Source organism: Dendrobates tinctorius, unplaced genomic scaffold (assembly GCF_039654945.1).
Source record: "Dendrobates tinctorius isolate UK_male_01 unplaced genomic scaffold, ASM3965494v1 ptg000254l, whole genome shotgun sequence".
Taxonomy (NCBI): domain Eukaryota; kingdom Metazoa; phylum Chordata; class Amphibia; order Anura; family Dendrobatidae; genus Dendrobates; species Dendrobates tinctorius.
In genome coordinates, this window is record NW_027361921.1 from 16,426,703 (window position 1) to 16,449,201 (window position 22,499).

Genomic DNA, 22,499 nt, shown 5'->3' on the forward strand with positions numbered 1-22,499 from the left:
AATCCAGTTTTGGATTGGAAATCTGTGTCTGTGGTGAGTTGGGGTTGTCGGTGTGCCTTTAGTGAGGCTCCGGTTTTTTCCACCTCTCCTCAGTCGCATGATGTTCCTGACTATTTGGCGGACTTTTATGATGTATTTAGTGAGAATGAGTCTGCGTCCTTGCCTCCTCATAGGAGTTATGACTGTGCAATTGAACTAAGCCCGGGGTGTAAATTTCCCAAGGGTCGGCTCTTCAATTTATCTGCACCCGAGCACGAGGCTATGCGGTCCTATATTAAGGAGGCATTGGAGAAGGGTCATATTAGACCATCCTCTTCACCCTTAGGTGCCGGTTTCTTTTTTGTGGCCAAAAAGGATGGTTCTTTAAGGCCTTGTATTGATTATCGTGCCCTCAATAAAATTACTATTAAATATTAGTATCCGTTACCTCTGATTTCGGATCTATTCTCTAGAGTTAGAGGTGCTTGCTGGTTTACCAAGCTTGACCTCAGGGGGGCGTATAATCTTATCCGCATTAAGCAGGGGGATGAATGGAAGACGGCGTTTAATACTCCGGAGGGACATTTTGAGTACCTGGTGATGCCTTTTGGGCTCACTAATGCCCCTTCTGTCTTCCAGTGCTTCATGAAAGATATTTTCCGAGACTTTGTCGATAAATTTTTGATTATCTATCTGGATGATATTTTGATCTTCTCCAAGGATTGGGATTCTCATGTGGAACACATTCGGACTGTGTTCCGGATCTTGAGGGAGAATTCCCTGTATGTCAAAGGATCGAAATGCCTTTTTGGAGTACAGAGGATTTTGTTTTTGGGATTTATTTTGTCTCCGTCAACTATTGAAATGGACCCGGCCAAGGTACAGGCCATTTATGATTGGGTTCAGCCCACTTCGTTGAAGGCCCTCCAGAAGTTTTTGGGTTTTGTTAATTTTTATCGGAAATTTATAGCAAAATTTTCTAGTATTGCCAAGCCATTGACTGATCTGACTAAGAAGGGTGTGGATGTGTTGAATTGGTCTCCGGAGGCTGTTGCTTCCTTTCAGGAGCTGAAGCGAAGATTTACCTCCGCCCCGGTTTTGCGGCAACCTGATGTCTCACTCGCGTTCCAGGTAGAGGTGGATGCTTCTGAGATTGGTGCAGGAGCTGTTTTGTCCCAAAAGGATCCTGTAACATCTAAAATGAATCCCTGTGCTTTCTTTTCCCGAAAGTTCTCTCCATCTGAACGTAACTATGATGTGGGGAATCGGGAAATGTTAGCCATGAAATGGGCATTTGAGGAGTGGAGACATTGGTTGGAGGGAGCTAGACATCAAGTTGTGGTCCTCACTGACCACAAGAATTTGATTTACCTAGAGTCGGCTAAACGCTTGAACCCTAGACAGGCTAGGTGGGCCTTGTTTTTTACACGTTTTGATTTTGTGGTCTCTTTTCTTCCTGGAACTAAGAATGTCAAGGCAGACGCCCTCTCTAGGAGTTTCTTTGCTGATTCTCCTGTGGTGACCAAGCCTGCTACCATCTTAGGCGAAGGGGTAGTTCTTTCTGCCATCTCGCCCGATTTGAGACTTGCTCTGCAAGAGTTCCAAGAGGACAAACCTGAGCGTTGTCCCAGTGGAAAGTTGTATGTTCCTGACCAGTGGAAGAAGAGAGTGATGTCTGAAGTTCATTGCTCTGCATTGGCTGGTCATCCAGGTATTTTTGGTACTAGAGATCTGGTGAGTCGCTCTTTTTGGTGGCCCAACTTGTCTCATGATGTCAGGAATTTTGTGCAGTCCTGTGGGACTTGCTCCTGGTCTAAATCTTGTTCTCGCTCTAGTGGGTTGTTGATGCCTTTGCCGGTCCCCAGGAGGCCATGGACCCATATTTCAATGGATTTCATCTCTGATATGCCGGTCTCTCAAAGAATGACGGTTATTTGGGTGATTTGTGATAGGTTCTCTAAGATGGTTCATCTTGTACCACTCCCTAAGTTGCCATCTTCCTCTGAGTTGGTGCCCCTGTTTTTGCAACAGGTGGTTCGCTTACACGGGATTCCTGAGAACATTGTATCTGACAGAGGAGTTCAGTTTGTGTCTAGATTTTGGAGGACTTTCTGTTCCAAGCTGGGAATTCAGTTGTCCTTCTCCTCTGCTTTTCACCCTCAGACCAATGGGCAGACAGAGAGAACAAACCAGACCTTGGAGTCGTATTTGAGATGTTTTATTTCCGCTGATCAGGATGATTGGGTTTCATTTTTGCCCTTGGCCGAATTTGCTTTAAATAATAGAGCTAGTTCTGCCACTTTGATGTCACCTTTTTTTTTGTAACTTTGGGTTTCATCCTCGATTTTCTTCAGGGCAGGTGGAGCCTTCTGCCTGCCCAGGTTTTGACACTGTGGTGGAGAGAATGCACCAGATCTGGGACCAAGTGGTGGATAAGTTATCTCTCTCCCAGGAAAAGGCCCAGCGGTTTTCCAATCGACATAGGACCATTGGTCCCCAGTTTAAGATTGGTGATATGGTGTGGTTATCATCAAAAAATATTGTTATGAAGGTGGCTTCTCCTAAGTTTAAGCCTAGATTTATTGAACCTTACAAGATTTTGGAGATTATTAATCCGGTCTCTTTTCGTTTGGCTCTTCCTGTCACATTTAAAATCCATAATGTGTTCCATAAGTCCTTGTTGAAGAGGTTTGTTGAACCAGTTGTACCTGGGGTGGCACCTCCAGACCCTGTATTGGTTGAAGGTAACATGGAATACGAGGTAGAGAAAATACTGGATTCCCGTCTGGCTAGACGGAGACTCCAGTATTTGGTTAAGTGGAAGGGTTATGGTCAGGAGGATAATTCCTGGGTCTCTGCCTCTGATATTCATGCCAAAAGATTGGTGCGTGCCTTTCATCGGGCTCACCCTGATCGCCCTGGTGGCGTGGTTGAGGGTACGGTGACCCTTCCTCAAGGGGGAGGTACTGTTGTGAGTTCATTTTCCCCTTCGTCACTGAGGTCTGGTAAACTCCCTATTCTGGTAAAGGAAGGTAATGAGCCTGATTATCAGGCACCTGAGCCTAATGAGGATGACTGGCTGAGTGGAGTCACGGACTGGATATAAGGCTGCCGACGCCCTTCTGCCCTGCGGGTGATTTCTCTGTGGACTTCTAGGACACCAGTCTGATTCCTGCTCCTTTAAAGCTAAGTTTTCTGCTTTGCCTGTTAGCATTAGTGTTTTGTTTTTGTCTTCCTTGCTTTTCTGGATTCTGCCATTCCCTGCTGGGGTGAGCTGAATCTCCTTTTGCCTGCTGCTCTGTCTTCAGAATATTCCTGAGTACTGACATAGCTTTTTTGAAGCCTAGCGTCTTCAGGGCCTTTTTTCACTGTCAGTCTGTTGGCTCTTATTTTCATAGGGTTTTTCACGGATTGCAGACAGCAGCCTTCCTGTCCTTTCCTATCTAGTTAGCTTGGGCCCCGTCTTTGCTCAGTCTATCTTTCTGTCTGTGTTAGTGTTTTCATCTTGCTTCACCGTCATTATATGTTGGGGGCTGCCCTTTGCTTTGGGGTCTGCTCTGGGGCAGTTTAGATTTCCCCTTTCTTTCTTTAGGCCTATTTAATTCTCCGGCTGTGATCGAGGGGTCTAGGGCATCGTAGGAACCCCCACGGCTACTGTTAGTTGTTGTGGATAGGATCAGGGGTCTGCAATCCGATAGCTGCCAACCTCTCTGGTTTTCTGGACTTAGCTAGCATTTCTGTTTTTGCCTCCTACGGTGACTCAATCATAACAGGGTCTGTTGTTGTCATGGTTGGGGCAGGGCGCAAATGAAGGTTGGTCTCGTGCAAAGGTGACACATTTGTTGGCTGGATTGTCTTTCGGTTTTCGGTTGCGCGGGTACAGGGATTTGACGAAAACGTTTTTGGTTAGACAGGTGGTGAAAGGTTTTCACCATTTTCGGGGGGGGTGAATTAAGGCGGCCCGTGTCGTTTAATATGCTTGAGCAATTGGGACTGGTTCTGGGATCGGTATGTGCAGATGGTTATGAGGTTGCGTTGTTTCGTCTGGCTTTTTCCTTTGCATTTTTTGGGGCACTGCGGATTGGGGAACTCGTGTCTCACAATAAAGAGTCTGTGGGTGGGTTGATAGCCAGGGTTGTGGCTTTGACTTCTCAGGGCGTCGAGTTTTGGCTACGTAGGTCAAAAACGGACCAGTCTGGAATAGGCCGTCGAGTTGTGTTGGGTGTTGTGTCTGGTTCTGGAATGTGCCCGGTTCAGTGTTTGCGTAGATTTTGGGACCTTCGTCCCAGTCTGGGCGGATCTTTGTTGTGTCACGCAGACGGTGGAAGTCTGTCTCGGTATCAGTTTGGCGCAGTGTTTAAGAAGTCAATTCGGTGTTTGGGGTTGGATGATTCTAGGTTTGCCTCTCATTCTTTTCGGATTGGTGCAGCGACTGAGGCAGCTGAGCGTGGTTTGGGTCCCTCTTTCATACAGCGCATCGGCGGGTGGAGGTCTAATCGTTATCGTAGTTATGTTCGGCCTTCAGGTGTGCAGGAGGTGGGCCCGGTTGGTGTGGTCCATGGGGTAGATTAAATGTTACAAGGGTTGGAGCGTTATCTTTTGTGATATGTTTCTGTGAGTGTCGTTTTGTGTTTCAGGTACGGAACCGCTGCTGGTCTGGATATTTGGTCACTCCTTTGTTTACTGGGGAGCGGTGAGAGCCGATGTCAGGAACGACGGCAGACAGTTGGGAATTTCCAGAACGGCGGCGGTGGTGCGGTGGATTGGTTTTAGGGGCCTGGTGTGGCGTCGGGTGTTGCCGGAAATTCACGATTGTGTTCGGTTGGACCGGGCACCAGATGTTCTCGTTATTCATGCTGGGGGTAATGATCTGGCTGTCCGTCCCTTCCGGGAGTTGATCAAGGACATTAAGCAAGATTGTTTGCGGTTGTGGGTGACTTATCGGGAAGTCACGATTGTGTGGTCGGAGATCGTGCCACGCAGGCGTTGGCGGTCCATGAAATCATTGGAAAAGGTCAACTGGGCCAGGATCAAGGTCAACAGAGCAGTGTCCGCTTTTATAGTTAAAAACGGAGGAGTTGCCGTGCGACATTTTGATTTGGAGAAGGGTGAGGGCGATTACTGGTTGGCGGACGGGATTCACTTGAATGCAGTGGGTTCCGATATTTGGGCCCTTGCCCTTCAGGAGGGTATAGAGAAGGCTGTCGCTTGGCGGGTTGTGGGGGTCTCGGGTCATTGAGGCATTCGAAGGCCCCTCGTTGTGGCGGTTTTGGGGGGAAGGGGGAGTCCTTGAAGTCGGTGGAAATTGGTTTTGGAGACTCTATGGGTAGGGTCTCCTTCGTTTAAAGGTATGCTGGTCGTGATCTGGTGAAAGGTGGATGGGGAGTTTTCCGTCGAAAGAGGGCGGATCTCCAAGGAGTTTGTGGACAACATCTATTGGTGTGCTGGTGCTCCCGAGCCTGTGGGGTAACGGCTGGGAGCAAATGGTCGGGGGTTGTTCACAATATTTGGACTATTTCACCATGATCTTGTGGCTTCAAGGACTTCTCCTTCCAGGGTTAAATTCATTGTACTCATGTTATTTATGATACAGTGTTTATTGTTTGTTTATTGTTATAATAAAAGGATGCTGTGGCCATAAAATTCCAAAAGAAATACCGGTGTCTGTGTATTAGTTGGAGCCGAGGTGGGGGTGGTCATTTTATGGTCACGTGGGGTTTTTGGGGGTAAGTCAAGACGCTTGTTATCCCCTTACGAGGTAAATACTTGACAATACCAACGTCAAGAAATGGCCGGAGCGAGCCTCCCAACCCCCTGGAGGAGGCATGGGCAAAGGCCATCATGAAGGGTGGTTGGAAGTTAGTGAGGGAAGGGGAAGGGTTAAAGGGGAGGGGGAGCTAAGGGGTATTTAAGACAGGGTCTGGGGGGTGCCCGCCCCCTGTTCCTGTTTTCCCAGCTCCAGAACAGTCCCACCCTCCCTCCCTTTTTTCTTTTGGGTTAGTGGTGCGTGATTCTATTTTGGGTCATGGTGGTTTTGGGGGAGGGGGAGTCCTTGAAGTCGGTGGAAATCGGTTTTGGAGACTGTGGGTAGGGTCTCCTTCGTTTAAAGGTATGCTGGTCGTGATCTGGTGAAAGGTGGATGGGGAGTTTTCCGTCGGAAGAGGGCGGATCTCCAAGGAGTTTGTGGACAACATCTATTGGTGTGCTGGTGCTCCCGAGTCTGTGGGGTAACGGCTGGGAGCAAATGGTCGGGGGTTGTTCACAATATTTGGACTATTTCACCATGATCTTGTGGCTTCAAGGACTTCTCCTTCCAGGGTTAAATTCATTGTACTCATGTTATTTATGATACAGTGTTTATTGTTTGTTTATTGTTATAATAAAAGGCTGCTGTGGCCATAAAATTCCAAAAGAAATACCGGTGTCTGTGTATTAGTTGGCGCCGAGGTGGGGGTGGTCATTTTATGGTCACGGTGGGGTTTTTGAGGGGAAAGTCAAGACGCTTGTTATCCCCTTACGAGGTAAATACTTGACAATACCAACGTCAAGCAAATGGAAAAACAAGGTCCCTATTACACCAATTGCAATGCACAGTTAATCAAAGGCAGTCACAAGTATAATAGTAAATAACAGATCCTACTTTAGTACCACGATAACAAAACATGATGTGCAGCCAGAGATTACTGTGCTATGCATATACTGTATGTACTTATCAGAGCATAGTGAGTACTCTTAGGCTGGTTTCACATTAGCGCTTTTTAAGCGCACGCACGGCCGGGGGTAGCTCCGCCCCCGAGCCGGCTCTCTGCCCAAACTTTTCGGATTTTGGCGCGCACGGCGCACAGTCAAAAGTGCGCAGCGCAGGTCAAAGCGCAACTAGCGCACGGCCTGCGCACGATCTGCGCACCCTATGCTAAAGATAGGGTGCGCCGATCGCAGGGGCCGCTGTGCGCTAGGAGGCGGCGCTACAAGCAAGGGGCGGGCACGCCGGGCAGAGAGCCGGCTCGGGGGCGGAGCTACCCCCGGCCGTGCGTGCGCTTAAAAAGCGCTAATGTGAAACCAGCCTTACAAGGTGTACAAGGCCCTCTTACCCATTTGTATGATGCCTGTACATTGCACTGGGGCCCTGGCACAATGTACAGGAATCATACAAATGGGTAAGAGGGCCTTGTATATACTTCTTCCATCAGTGATCTAAGCTCCCAAATGTTCTTTATTGATATCTATGTTGCATGGAGAGTTTCTCTTGGTTTCTATATCAATCCACAATTTTAGCTATGCATTTATACAGTTGTGCTCAAAAGTATACATACTCCAGCAGAATTTTGGCTTTCTTGGCCTTTTTTCAGAGAATATGAATGATAACACCAAAACTTTTTCTCCACTCATGGTTAGTGATTGGATGATGTCATTTATTGTCAAACTACTGGTAGATGGTAGATGGTTGACCCACTTAGGGGAAGAAATTTTTTTCCCTATGGAGAAAATTGGCTTCTACTCTGTGGGTTTTTGCCTTACCCAGGATCAACAATGCAGAACAGCTGCACTAAAAATAGGCTGAACTAGATGGACATAAGGTCTTCCTTCAGCCTTCAAAACTATGTTACTATGTTACTATGTTTTCTCTTTTTAAATCATAATGACAACCCAAAACATCCAAATGACCCTGATCAAAAGTTTACATACACCATTTCTTAATACTGTGTATTGCCCCTCTAACATCAATGACAGTTTGAAGTCTTTTGTGGTAGTTGTGGATGAGGTTCTTTATTTTCTCAGATAGTAAAGCTGTGTACTCTTCTTGGCAAAAAGCCTGCAATTCCTGTAAATTCCTGGGCATGAACTGCACGCTTGAGATCTCCCCAGAGTGGCTCAATTATACTGAGACTGAGATAGCCACTCTAGAACCTTCACTTTGTTATGCTGTAGACAATGACATGGCGACTTGTCCTTTTGCTTTGGATTGTTGTCATGTTGGAACGTCCAAGTACATCACATGCGCAGCTTCCGGGCTGATGATATCAAACTTGCCTCCAGTATTTGCTGATAACGTGCTGTATTCATCTTTCCTTCAAATTAACCAAGTTTACTGTGCCTTTGTAGCTCACACATCCCCAAAACATTAGCGATCCTCCTCCTTGCTTTACAGTAGGAATGGTGTTCCTTTTTCATCATAGGCCTTGTTGAACTTCTCTAAATGTAACGTTTATGGTTGTGGCCAAAAACTTCAATTTTGGTATCATCACTCCAAAGTACCTTGTTCCAGAAGTTTTGAGGCTTGTCTCTGTGCTGTTTTGTGTATTGAAGGCACGATACTGTCATGTCGGACGCTATTCACACCACAGCGTCCGGCAGGCAGAGGTAGTGTCACCTCCGTCCACTTGTCATGTCGGACGCTATTCACACCACAGCGTCCGGCAGGCAGAGGTAGTTCCACCTCCGTCCACTATAGCCTCAGTGGCGCCGGCTTGATTTTCTCAGGCTATTGGGGGTTAATGTAGCTGGAGATCAGGTTGGATGTTTGGTCACGCCCACGGTCTTTAAATAGTCATGCTGGCCTATGGGCGTCGCCGATTATAGCTTGTGTTTCATACCAAGTGGTTCCGGTCTGGAGTGGAGGTGTTGGAGAGAGAGAGAAATTCGTATCTGGTGGCGTATGATCCGTTGTTACCTTTTCACCTTCCCATATTTGTGTTTTGTTGTGCCCTGTTCACATTACTGTATAGTCCTGTGTGTATGCGGCGCGGTGCAGTTTAAGTTCTCCCTGTCTGTCATTACTGTGTGGGGCTTTGGTGGTTTGTCTCCTCACTGGGTGGAGGGTGGAGGGTTAAGCTTAGGGCTGAGCAGGAGATAAGGAAAGGTTGGAGGCTCAGGCATTTGCACCATCAGCAAAAACCCTGGGTTGAGGGTCAGACAGGGTTTCCCCTAGTTAAAGGGACACCACAGGGGCCCTGGGTATTTCAGCCTTAGTTGACCTAAGCCCCGCGTGACATTATAATCGGCCTACATTTTTCAGGAGTCCATGGATCCCATGGATTCCATAACCCGCCAGTTGGCGGCGCTGTCCTTACAGGTCTCCGAGTTGAAAGGGGCAGTTCAGCAGCAGGGCCTGGTAGTAGCGAAGGTGCAAACGGCATCTGCAGGTATCGGTGCAGAGCCGAAGATCCCGCTGCCAGAACGATTCTCAGGGGAACGCAGCAAATTTGTCATATTTCGGGAGGCCTGCAGGCTCAGCGGGTGGGTCTGGTGTTATCATTACTGAGTGGTGACCCCCAAGCATGGGCATTTTCCTTACCAGCTGACTCTGCTACATTTCATTCTGTCGATAATGTTTTTTCTGCACTGGGGCTCTTTTATGATGATCCTGACAGATTGGCTCTAGCGGAATCTAAAATCCGCGCCCTCCGTCAGGGGGAACGTATGGCGGAAGACTATTGCTCAGAATTTCGCCGTTGGGCAGTAGACACACAGTGGAACGACCCAGCGCTGCGGAGCCAGTTTATTCATGGGGTATCAGGGAACGTTAAACAGGCCCTCCTGATGTATGAGACTCCTGCATCGTTGGAGTCTTCCATGAGTTTGGTTATACGTATTGATTGCCGTTTGCGTCAGGGGGCACAGGAGACGCTACCCCTGGGGGGAAGCAGAGGTGCAAGTGTGGTTGCTGCAGGAGAGCCCACTGAACCTATGCAAATTGCGGGGGTGTCACAGGTTAAGCGTCGTGTTCCTGGGTTCAGGAAGCCCGGAGCATGTTTTTACTGTGGTAAAAGAAATCATTATGTTAACATTTGTCCTGTGCTACCGAAGAAGGTCACACCGGCGGAAAACTGTTAAGCTCAGAGGGTATGGAGGAGGCCCAACTGAGCGTATGCATATCCTCCATGATGGTATCTCAATGTATGCTCCCTGCCAAGGTTATTATCGCGGGCAGAGTGCTACCAATATCAGTGTTTGTGGATAGCGGTTCTGCCACCAATCTCATAGATGAGGAGTTTGCACGCACTGCCGGGTTTAAGATCGAAAAACTCCCTCATCCCATTCAGGTGGTTACCATTAATGCCGCTCCCCTCCCACAGGGGAGATTACGGAGTTTGTGGCTGAGGTGAAACTCCACATTGGGGTCCTACATTCTGAGTGGGTTACATGTAGGGTCCTCCGTAATCTCCCAGCACAAATGGTCCTGGGTTTTCCATGGTTGTACAGGCACAACCCGGTGATTGATTGGAAAACTCAGGACATAGTCCAATGGAGTGGTTTCTGCCAGGACAATTGCTTGGCCACATGTGTGTCCGCTGTGACGCCCAGCCTTCCGGAGGCTTTGCAGGATTTCGCGGATGTATTCTCTGAGAGGGGTTGCTCAGAACTGCCTCCACATCGAGCCTATGACTGTGTGATTAGGTTAAAACCCGGGGCCAAATTACCTAAGGCCAGGATGTTTAATATTTCTGGTCCTGAGAGACAAGCTCTGAAAGACTACATCGCGGAGAGTCTGAGCAAAGGACACATCCGGCCTTCGTTCTCACCTGTATCAGCGGGGTTTTTCTTCATTAAGAAGAAAGATGGGGGGTTACGCCCGTGTCTGGATTTCCGGGAGTTAAACCAGATTACGATCCGTGATCCCTACCCGATGCCTTTGATCCCCGATTTGTTCAACCAGGTGGCGGGGGCGAAGTGGTTTTCCAAGCTTGACCTCAAGGGGGCGTATAACCTCATAAGGGTCCGTCAGGGGGATGAGTGGAAGACGGCGTTTAATACCCCTGAGGGTCATTTTGAAAGCCTGGTTATGCCATTTGGGTTGACAACCGCGCCTGCTGTTTTCCAACATTTTATTAATGATGTATTTGCTCATGTCCTGGGGAAATTTGTGATTGTATACCTGGATGATATCCTCATTTATTCGAGCGACCGGGACACTCATTTAGAGCATGTCAGGCAGATGTTACAGTTGGTCCGGGAGAATAAGCTCTATGCTAAGCTGGAAAAATGCTTATTTTTTGTTCAGGAGTTGCCTTTTTTGGGATATATTGTGTCCGCTGCAGCGTTGAAAATGGACACCGCGAAGGTGCAAGCGGTGCTGCAATGGGAAAGGCCTGATAATCTGAAAGCGCTCCAGCGGTTCCTTGGGTTTGCTAATTATTATAGGAAATTTATAAAACACTTTTCTACTATAGCCAAACTGCTCACGGACATGACAAAAAAAGGTACCGATCTGGCTAGCTGGTCTGAGGTGGCGATACGTGCATTTGAGCGTCTGAAGAACAGTTTTGCTTCAGCCCCCATTCTGGTGCAACCGGACGTGTCTAAACCTTTTGTGGTGGAGGTTGATGCGTCTGAGGTGGGAGTGGGGGCAGTACTGTCACAAGGCTCGTCCTTGAGCGATATGCATCCATGCGCCTACTTCTCCAAGAAGCTGTCGCCGGCCGAACAGAATTATGATATCGGCAACAGGGAGTTGTTGGCCATCAAATTAGCTTTTGAGGAATGGCGACACTTCTTGGAGGGGGCGGCTCACCAGGTCACAGTCATCACCGACCATAAGAACCTGCTCTATCTGGAGTCGGCCAAGCATCTGTCTCCTAGGCAGGCTCGCTGGGCATTGTTTTTTACACGTTTCAATTTTCTGGTGACTTACCGTCCCGGGGCTAAAAACACCAAGGTGGATGCCTTGTCTAGGTGTTTTCCGGGGGGAGAACCTCGGGAAGAGCCGGTACCCATCCTCCAGGAAGGTGTAGTGGTCTCGGCTCTCACGACTGAGGTAGAGGCGGAGATTGCCGAGGCCCAAGAGGAGGTACCGCCAGGACTTCCCGCCAACAAATCATTTGTACCCCTTCATCTTCGTCTTAAGGTGTTGAGGGAACACCACGACTCAGTACTGGCTGGTCATCCAGGGGTTAAGGGCACCTTAGAGCTGGTATCGCGTCGTTTCTGGTGGCCCAAAATCCGGCAGGACGTGGTCTCGTACGTGGCAGCTTGCATCACGTGCGCTAGGGCCAAGTCGCCCCGAGCCCGTCCTGCTGGCACGCTACAGTCTCTGGGGGTACCTAATAGGCCATGGACAGAAATCTCCATGGATTTTATCACTGACTTGCCAGCCTCGGCTGGGAACACAGTCATCCTGGTGGTGGTTGACCGATTTTCAAAGATGGCGCATTTTGTGTCGTTGCCTTCCTTGCCTAATGCAAAGACGTTTGCTCAGGTGTTTGTGCAGGAGGTGGTCAGACTCCACGGAGTTCCGTCGGACATAGTATCTGATAGGGGAACTCAATTTGTGGCGAGGTTTTTGAAAGCTTTTTGCTCACGTTTGGGGATCAAGTTGTCACATTCATCGGCGTTTCATCCACAGTCAAATGGTCAAACTGAGCGCATGAACCAAAATCTGGAGCAGTATTTACGATGCTTTGTGTCCGACAACCAAGAGGAGTGGTCTACTTTCCTTCCTCTGTCCGAGTTCACGTTAAATAATCACCGCCAAGAGTCATCGGGAGAGTCTCCGTTCATTTGTGTTTACGGTCAACATCCTCAATTTTGTACCTTACGTCAGAGTGACTCGGGGGGACGTCCCGGAGGAGGACCAGCTAGGAGCTCAATTATCATCTGTCTGGAGGAGGGTGAAACAGTGATTGTTGAGCATGAGTGCGAGGTACAAACGGGTGGCTGACAGTAGACGCGTGCCAGGTCCGGACCTGTGTGTGGGTGAATGGGTGTGGTTAGCGACTAAAAACATAAAACTCAAAATTCCATCTTTAAAATTGGGTCCAAGGTTTATTGGGCCTTTTAAGATTGCTGCCATCATTAACCCAGTTGCTTATCGGTTGGAACTTCCTGCGGTACACAAGATACACAACGTGTTTTACAGGGCTTTATTGGAAAAGGTGGTAGGCTCTGTGGACACGACGCCGATGCCACCTCCGGTCATGGTGGATGGCGATTTAGAGTTTGAGGTCTCCAAGGTAGTGGACTCTCGAGTAGTGCGCCGTACTCTTCAGTATTTGGTACACTGGCGGGGGTATGGTCCGGAGGAGAGGTCTTGGGTACCAGCCTCGGACATACATGCGGATCGGCTGGTCAGTTCTTTTCACCATCGTCATCCGGACAAGCCGGGTCCTATGAGTCTTGAGGGTCCTGGGGTCCCTCGTAGAAGACTGGGTACTGTCATGTCGGACGCTATTCACACCACAGCGTCCGGCAGGCAAAGGTAGTTCCACCTCCGTCCACTATAGCCTCGGTGGCGCCGGCTTGATTTTCTCAGGCTATCGGGGGTTAATCTAGCTGGAGATCAGGTTGGATGTTTGGTCACGCCCACGGTCTTTAAATAGTCGTGCTGGCCTATGGGCGTCGCCGATTATAGCTTGTGTTTCATACCAAGTGGTTCCGGTCTGGAGTGGAGGTGTTGGAGAGAGAGAGAGATTCGTATCTGGTGGCGTATGATCCGTTGTTACCTTTTCACCTTCCCATATTGGTGTTTTGTTGTGCCCTGTTCACATTACTGTATAGTCCTGTGTGTATGCGGCGCGGTGCAGTTTAAGTTCTCCCTGTCTGTCATTACTGTGAGGGGATTTGGTGGTTTGTCTCCTCACTGGGTGGAGGGTGGAGGGTTAAGCTTAGGGCTGAGCAGGAGATAAGGAAAGGTTGGAGGCTCAGGCATTTGCACCATCAGCAAAAACCCTGGGTTGAGGGTCAGACAACTTTTCCCCTAGTTAAAGGGACACCACAGGGACCCCGGGTATTTCAGCCTTAGTTGACCTAAGCCCCGCGTGACAGATACTTTGTGGCATTTGTTCAGTAATGGATTTCTTCTGGCGACTCGACGATGCAGCCCATTTTTCTTCAAGTGCCTCCTTATTGTGCATCTTGAAACAGCCACACCGCTAGTTTTCAGAGTGTCCTGTATTTCAGCTGATATTATTTGTAGGTTTTTGTTTGCATCCCAAACAATTTTCCTGGCAGTTGTGGACAAAATTTTTGTTGGTCTACACGACCGTAAATTTGTTTTTACAGAGCCCATGATTTTCCATTTGTTGATCACAGTTTAGATGCTGCTGACTGGCATTATCATTTCCTTGGATATCTTTTTGAATCTCTCCTGTTTTATGCAGTTAAACTACCTTTTCCCATTGATCCTTGACAATCATTTTGCTTTCCCCATGACTCAATCCAGAAATGTCAGTGGCTGGATGAAAGATGCAAGAATCTGTCTAGATCCCTGAAACGTACTCAGCTTTTATGCACACACACTGCTTACAAGCAAACAGGTCACAAGTGAGGATGTTACCTTTAGTAGCCATTCAAACCCATTTGTGTCAACCTCTGTGCATGTTATTAGGCCAAAATCACCAGGGTATGTAAACTTTAGATCAGGGTCATTTAGATGTTTTTGTGACGGGAGTATTCTCCAGAGCAAGGAGGGACAACAGGCCTGGGAACGATCCAACAGATTTATTGACCAGAAAACAGGAACAACACAAAGGTAATTTGCAGAGTCCCAAAATAAGTCCACAGGAAACTGATTCGGGGGCACCTCCCGACAATCCTTGTGCCAGATCACAAAACCATAGTCCTTTAAGAGTCCCAGAAATCCACCACGATCACACAGAGGCCGAGGCTTCCTCAGACAGCCTCGTCCTTCTCTTTCAGCATCCAACTCACATCTGACTGAGTTGCACAGGGATCTAGTGTCTCTGCTCCTGGATCAGCCCATGTGTGTAGTGGAGGAGAGTTCCACTCCTCCTATGCAATGGTTTGGCCCACAGCAAGGCACCGCTGTGTCTACGAGGATGTGCACTGAAAGTAGTCCTCTGCTTACTAAACAATAGCTAATCTCTCCCAATCTGTTGACCAAGTTAATTACATTATAGTCTCAGGAATGAAGTCAGGTTAGTTACAGCTAATAGAACCACAGAACAATTACACACATCACATGGCATTGCAAAGCATTGGGGGAAGGGAAACATGGCTAACACAGCAAATGCAAGCAGAGAACAGTTACGTGGCATATTATACAAATACAGGACAGGGAAAAATATATACATCATGACAATCCCTTCCCCTCCCAATTTGTGTACGTACTAGGGACCTCTACAGGTCGCTGGTTAAGTACACACAGGCATGGCGTAACTTACATGTGGCTTCATGCAGCCACGAATTGGCATTGTAGCTTTCCCACATCATTGCCCAGGAGAACAGCTGCAGGCAGACCACCCATCACCCCAACCACACATCGCCTGACCCCAAAACCAAAGTTCAGATCCACAGTGGCTGTGGGAATAGTCCTCCATTGTCCACCAGCCAGTTCAATGACAATCCCAGGTCCTCTATGGATTGCCTCAGGCCGAACCACTCGGGGATCAGCCAGCGTGAGGAAAGCCCCTGAGTCACAAAATCCAACAAGTCTTTGTCCATGCAGCACGACCTCCTGCAAGTGCTTACCTCAATGAGCTGAAGTCGTCATAGCTGCGGGTCGCACACCATAAACTCCTAGTGGTGCAACATGGGTGGGTGAGGCACTAGGCCAGTCCTCACGTAGTGGTGACACGTCTTCCTCCATGGCACTTGGCTGTACATAATTAATAATATGATTGGGTACAGGATCAATCCTCATTTGAACAGCTGGGCAGGAAGCTTGCAGATGCCCCTGCTGCCCACATCGATAGCATCTGTGCTGTGTCTCTCTCCATCCAATGCGTCCTCTTGGGCGAGGAGTAAGGGAACCTGCCGGTCGGCTCCCACCTGAAGGTGCTGTAGGGGGTTGAGGATGACTCCTCCATGGGCTGGCTGGACATGAGGCCTGCAGATGCCCCGGATGCCCACAACCATAACACCTGCGCTCTGCTACTTCCTCTCCTCGTCGTATTCCAGAAGACGCAGTAGAAGCAACAGGAGGCACATTAACACAGGTATCAACACGAGGTGGTGGCTCAGAGGAACAGGGAACAATGGGGACAGAAGAACTGGGGGCCACCGGTGTGGTGGAGCTGGTAGGCCTCTCTCCATCCTCCAACAGAACTCTCCACTGAGGCTTGATGGTGAGAGCCTCATCAGCGAGAGATGCAGCTTCTTCCACTGTAGCAGGTTTCCTCTCACGCACCCATTCCCTGATCTCAGCAGGGCACTGGGCAAAAAATTGTTCTTTTAGGATAACCTGGAGACAGGTGTTCCAGGTTAAGGCCTCCTCTGCCTCCAGCCAGCGATTACATATTTGTTTGAGTTTGTGGGCATACATCTTGAAAGACACTTCCTCATTACAGGCTAAAGTACGAAACTGGGTCCTGTAAGTGTCTGGGGTCACAGCATAATGTTCTAGAACAGTCCGTTTAATCTCTGCATACTCACAGTTCCACCGAGGGTCCATAGCTCTATAGGCTGCGGCAGCTCCACCCTCTAAGAGCCCCACCAGATGTCGGACGCGCTCCCTTTCCGGGACTTCCATTAATCGATACTGATGCTCAAAGTCCTGAAAGAAGCCCTCAATGTCACCGGAAGCCTCATTAAAAGGCTTGAAGTCTTTGCGGGATACTCTGGGGAGTTCCCTCATGGGGGATGCTGTGGGTACAGTCTGTCTGGAGCTTCTCGCTGCCTCCAAAGCGATCTCCCTCTCCAGCATTGCTCTCTGCCCCTCCAGCAATGTCCTCTCCTCCATCCTGCGCTGCCTCTCCTCGGCTCTGCGCATGACCTCCATCTTATATTCTAGGGAGACCTCTTCTCCCAGCAAGGCCATCTCCTCCTCGTACCACACAACCCACTGACTTTTTTTGGGTATTTACCTCCAGCTGCTGTCTTTCCTCTCTTTGCTGTGAGGATCCTTCCTCAGCATCGTCTTGCAGGCGAACTGCTTCCAAAGCCTCAATCAGCTGCTCCTTGGAGAGTCCCTTGTAGCTGACTCCCAGTTCACGGGCCTTTGTTTGTAGGTTCTTCGCAGTCCAGTTCTTGTACTCTGAGCCTCTGGTTCCAGAAGTTGATGGGCCGTTGTCCTCCATTTCTTCTGCTCTGATTCCACCGCTGTCAACCAGTTTGTGACAGGAGTATTCTCAAGAGCAAGGAGGGACAACAGGCCTGGGAACGATCCAACAGATTTATTGACCAGAAAACAGGAACAACACGAAGGTAATTTGCAGAGTCCCAAAATAAGTCCACAGGAAACTGATTCGGGGGCACCTCCCGACAATCCTTATGCCAGAACACAAAACCATAGTCCTTTAAGAGTCCCAGAAATCCACCACGATCACACAGAGGCCGAGGCTTCCTCAGACAGCCTCGTCCTTCTCTTTCAGCATCCAACTCACATCTGACTGAGTTGCACAGGGATCTAGTGTCTCTGCTCCTGGATCAGCCCATGTGTGTAGTGGAGGAGAGTTCCACTCCTCCTATGCAATGGTTTGGCCCACAGCAAGGCACCGCTGTGTCTACGAGGATGTGCACTGAAAGTAGTCCTCTGCTTACTAAACAATAGCTAATCTCTCCCAATCTGTTGACCAAGTTAATTACATTATAGTCTCAGGAATGAAGTCAGGTTAGTTACAGCTAATAGAACCACAGAACAATTACACACATCACATGGCATTGCAAAGCATTGGGGGAAGGGAAACATGGCTAACACAGCAAATGCAAGCAGAGAACAGTTACGTGGCATATTATACAAATACAGGACAGGGAAAAATATATACATCATGACAGTTTTGTTTTGTCATTATGATTTAAAAAGAGAAAACACAGTAGTTTGACAATAAATGGCTTCACCCAACCACCCAATCACTAACCATGAGTGGAGAAAAAGTTTTGGTGTTATCATTCATATTCTCTGAAAAAAAGGCCAAGTAAGCAAAAATTCTGCCAGGGTATATAAAATTTTGAGCACAACTGTAATTACATATACAGTTATACAGGTTAAGGGCCTAAAACATTGCATTGGAATGCTTCTTTAATTATAAGGAGTCTATTTATACTTTATGCTACCAATGATGACTTTCATCTAGAGCAAACATTCTATGGATATATTATTATCATTATTATTTTGTTCTAGTTTTCATGCAAATTAAATAAAAAAAATATATTCCAAGAGTTATGGAATCTAACATACTGTAATGAGTGACCATATAATATCTATTGGTAAAAACATTTTCTTTTCTTCACAACCTATAGAAATGACAATAGAAACCTACATCAGACCTGACATACAGTATCATTACGTGAAAAAACGAGACATACTACATTTTTGATAAAATAAAAACTGTAGCCTAGACCGGCTAATCTTGATCCCAGTGCAATTTCATTATTAAAGTAGAACATTCTGCTTAGTGTGTGCCCTAGGTCAAGGCCACAGTCTGATCCTGATGTATATTTAATCCTCGCAGATTGTATGAAGAATACTTCTATTAGTGGCTGCCTTTATTCATTATTAATTGATTATTCAAAGAAACAAAAGAAAATGTACAGAGAAATACAGAATGTAGTAGACGAGCAGTGATATCACATTGGTATTCCACGATCAGTACGACTTTAATAAAAAAAAGTCTGTTCTTAACTTCAGTGAAATCATTTTACATTCTTTACACCCACAAAGTTGAGAGCCATATTTTTAGAGAATGAAAAGCTTTCTTCTGTTATGAGTAGGAAGAATACAATAACTTACTGTTAAGTCACTAATATTCAAAGAAGCTTTATAATCTTGGCCTCGAACATAAGGAAAATGGCATTTCATGCTGTGACAGGGATCTGCAGAGACAGCAGAAAAGAAATATGATCATCATACACCTCTGGTCCCCGGGCGATCTGCTGTGCAGGAGCCCATCACTTTCTAATCTACTATAACAACACACATGAGACGAGCTACTTGCCATGATTCTGCCTGCTCTACTGTTTAATAATTATGTGCTTGCTAACGAAAAATTAAACTCATTGTACAATTCATTTTTGGTATTTTGTTCTATAAATCAAGAGAAAGTCAATTCAATTAATAAATTCTAAAGTCACAATCAATATTTATTGTTTTCTGTGATGACCTACTGCACAGCAACTGAGCAATGCACTGAAAATATATTATGCATATTACCATATATACTCGAGTATAAGCCAAGATTTTCAGCCCATTTTTGGGGGCTGAAAGTCCCCCACTCGGCTTATACTAGAGTCATATACGCCAGGGGGTCTGCGGGGGAGGGGGAGCGGGGGTGTCAGATCATACTTACCCCCTCCTGGCGAGTCTCTGCAGCCCCCCTGCTTCTCTCAAGGTCTCCGGCGCCTGTGCTTAGCGGTCATGTGGTACTGTCATTAAAGTCATGAATATGCGCATATTCATGACTTTAATGAGTGGTATCACATTACTGCTGAAGGAAGGAAGAGCTGCCAGAGACTGTGAGAGAAGGGGCTGCAAAGACACTCCAGGAGGGGGTAAGTATATGCCATATTCATCTGTCCCCAATCCACCGCTGCGTGCCGCTCTATCCTCTGTGTCATCTGTCCGGAAGACAGAGCGGCGTGCAGTAATGGAACCCCCGTTCCACAGGTGAATATCTCAGGTGCTGGGGAACTGAGCCAGCGGTGACACCGGCACCTGTCCCTCATAGTGCGTCAGTGCCCCCCTGCTCAGGACACCGGCACCTGGCCCCCAGTGACGAGAGGTGAGTATGTCATTTTTTTTATTTGCTGCAGCATATGGGGTCATAACCTTTATGGTGCAGCACTGGGGCATAATCTATGGAGCAGCATATGGGGCATAATCTATGGAGCATCTTATGGGGCAGCATATGGGGCATAATCTATGGAGCATTTTATGGGGCAGCATATGGGGCATAATCTATGGAGCAGCATATGGGGCAGCATATGGGGAATAATCTATGGAGCATCTTATGGGGCAGCATATGGGGAATAATCTATGGAGCATCTTATGGGGCAATAACCTTTATGCAGCAGCATATGGGGCATAATCTATGGAGCATCTTATGGGGCAGCATATGGGGTATAATCTATGGAGCCTCTTATGGGGCAGCATATGGGGCATAATCTATGGAACATCTTATGGGGCCATAATCTTTGTGGAGCAGCATATGGGGCATATTATTCTATGGAGCATATTATGGGGCCATTATTAACCTTTGTGTAGCATTATATGGGGTGTATTTTGTATGTAGCATCTTATGGGGACATCATGAACTGCATGGAGCATTATATGGGGCTCCTGATTCAATGTGGATATTCAAAAACATTTAACATACTGATGTCTCAATTAATTTTACTTTTATTGGTATCTATTTTTATTTATGAAATGTACCAGTAGCTGCTGCATTTTCCACCATAGGCTTATACTCAAGTCAATAAGTTTTCCCAGTTTTTGGTGGCAAAATTAGGGGGGGTCGGCATATTCTCGGGTCGGCTTATACGCAAGTATATACGGTATATGCTAATCCAATTCTTTTTACACCTGTATGTAAAATGGACCATAAAACTGAGCTGGAAACTCATACAATGTACCATGTGTATATATACTGTATATATTTGTATTTGTGAAGTGTAAATTAAATGATACATGGTTTTCTAAATGTTTTAAAAATCTAAATCTGAAAACTGTGATGTACATTTTTATCCACTCCCCTGAGTCAATGCTATGTAGGTCCACCTTTCAGTACAATTACTGCTGCAAATCTTTTCGAGTATGTCTCTACCAACTTTGCAAATCTTGAGGCTGACATTCTTTGTAAACTAGGTCTAGCTCAGTGAGATTGGATGGAGAGCGTGAACAGGAATTTTCTAGTCTTGGCAAAGATTCTCAATGGGATTTAGGGCTGAACTTTGACTGGGACATTCATACACATGAATGTACTTAGATCTAAACCATCCACTTTAGCTCTGGCAGTATATTTAGGGTCATTGTCCTGCTGGAAGGTGAATCTACTTCCCAGTCTTAAGTTCTTTGCAGCCTTTAACAAGTTTTCCTCCAGGATCGCCCTGTGTTTTACTCAATCCATCTTCCCATCAACTCTGAACGACTTCCCTGTCCCTACTGAAAAAAAGCATCCCCACAGCATGATGCTGCCTCCACCATGTTTAATTGTGGGTGGGTGGTGTTTTAGGATGATGTGCAGTGCTAGGTTACAGCCACACATATCATTTAGTCCCAGAAATTCTAAGTTGGTCTTATCTGACCAAAACACATTTTTTTCCACATGCTAGCTGTGTCCCCTACATAGCTTTTTGCAAACATTTTATGGATTTCTTCTTGCCACTCTTCTACATAGGCTGGGTTTGTAAGGTACAGTATACAACTGTATACAACCATTTAGGGATGATGGATTGAACAGTGCTCCGTGAGATGTTTCGAGCTTGGGCTTTTTTAATACCCTAACCCTGGTTTACTTTTCTCCACAACTCGATTTCTGACCTGTCTGGTATGCTCTTTGGTTTTCATTATGCTGTTTGGACCCTGATGTTCTCAAACAAATTTCTGATTCCTTCACAGAACAGCTGTAGTGATACTGAAAATAAATTACACACATGTGGACTCAACTTACTAATTATGTGACTTCTGTAGGCAACTGGTCACTCAAGATTTTATTTAGAGGTATCAAACTACACAGTTACAACTTTTAGATTTATATATTTATAATAATTAGAAAATCATCTATTATTTCCTTTACACTTGACAAATGCCTTCTACTTTATGTTGGTATATCGTATAAAATCCCCCCCACCAATTATTTTAAGTTTGTGTTTGCAGTGTGAAAAAATGTGGAAAAGCTCACAGAGTATGAACACTTCTTCAAGGCACTGGACATATACTGTTTGTGTATATTATATATGAGTGTGCGTATAATGTACCAAATATATAGTACTGGTGATTTTTAGTAAATATAATTATTAAGTGTGTGCAAAATAAAAAGCACTACCAAAGTAAGAAAATTAACATAAAAATTACCCAAATAATTAAATAGCAAAGAAGTAATGGTATTTACCAGCGCAGGTCACAAAAGAAAATGCAGAAAAAAGATGCAGCAGGCCCCTTAAAAATGGGGGTAACTGCTCATCGCCCATATATAGCAGAGCCGATCGAGTTGTGCATGCTTCAAGCCTCCTATGGAGGCTATTGAAGCATGCCAAAAGTAAAAAAAATGGTTAAAAAAAATAAATAAATAAAACCTAAAAGTTCAAATCACCCCCCTTTCACCCGAATCAAAATAAAACAATAAAAAAAATCACAAATACACACATTAGGTATCGCCACATTCAGAATCACCTGATCTATCAATACAAAAAAGCATTAACCCGATCGCTAAACAGTGTAGCGAGAAAAAAATTCAAAACGCCAGAATTACTTTTTTTTGGTCGGCGCGCAATTGCATTAAAATGCAATAACGGGCGATCAAAAGAATGTATCTGCACCAAAGTGGTATCATTAAAAATGTCAGCCCGGCACGCAAAAAATAATCCCTCACTCAACCCGAGATCACGAAAAATGGAGACAATACGGGTCTCGGAAAATTGAGCATTTTTTTTTTTAGCAAACTTTGGAATTTTTTTCACCACTTAGATAA

The 22,499-nt window shown here is 46.5% G+C and overlaps 1 protein-coding gene across 10 annotated transcripts in view; it reads right to left on the reverse strand.

Moving 5' to 3' along the window:
- The window catches only part of GULP1 (GULP PTB domain containing engulfment adaptor 1), a 1,494,945-nt gene that overhangs the window by 1,050,743 nt on the left and 421,703 nt on the right, over positions 1 to 22,499 (reverse strand). For all 10 annotated transcript variants that reach the window (XM_073558194.1, XM_073558195.1, XM_073558203.1 and 7 more), the window contains one exon: positions 18,605 to 18,687. In XM_073558194.1, the coding sequence (XP_073414295.1) occupies positions 18,605 to 18,687 (83 nt within the window). The remainder of the gene's footprint in view (positions 1 to 18,604; positions 18,688 to 22,499) is intronic.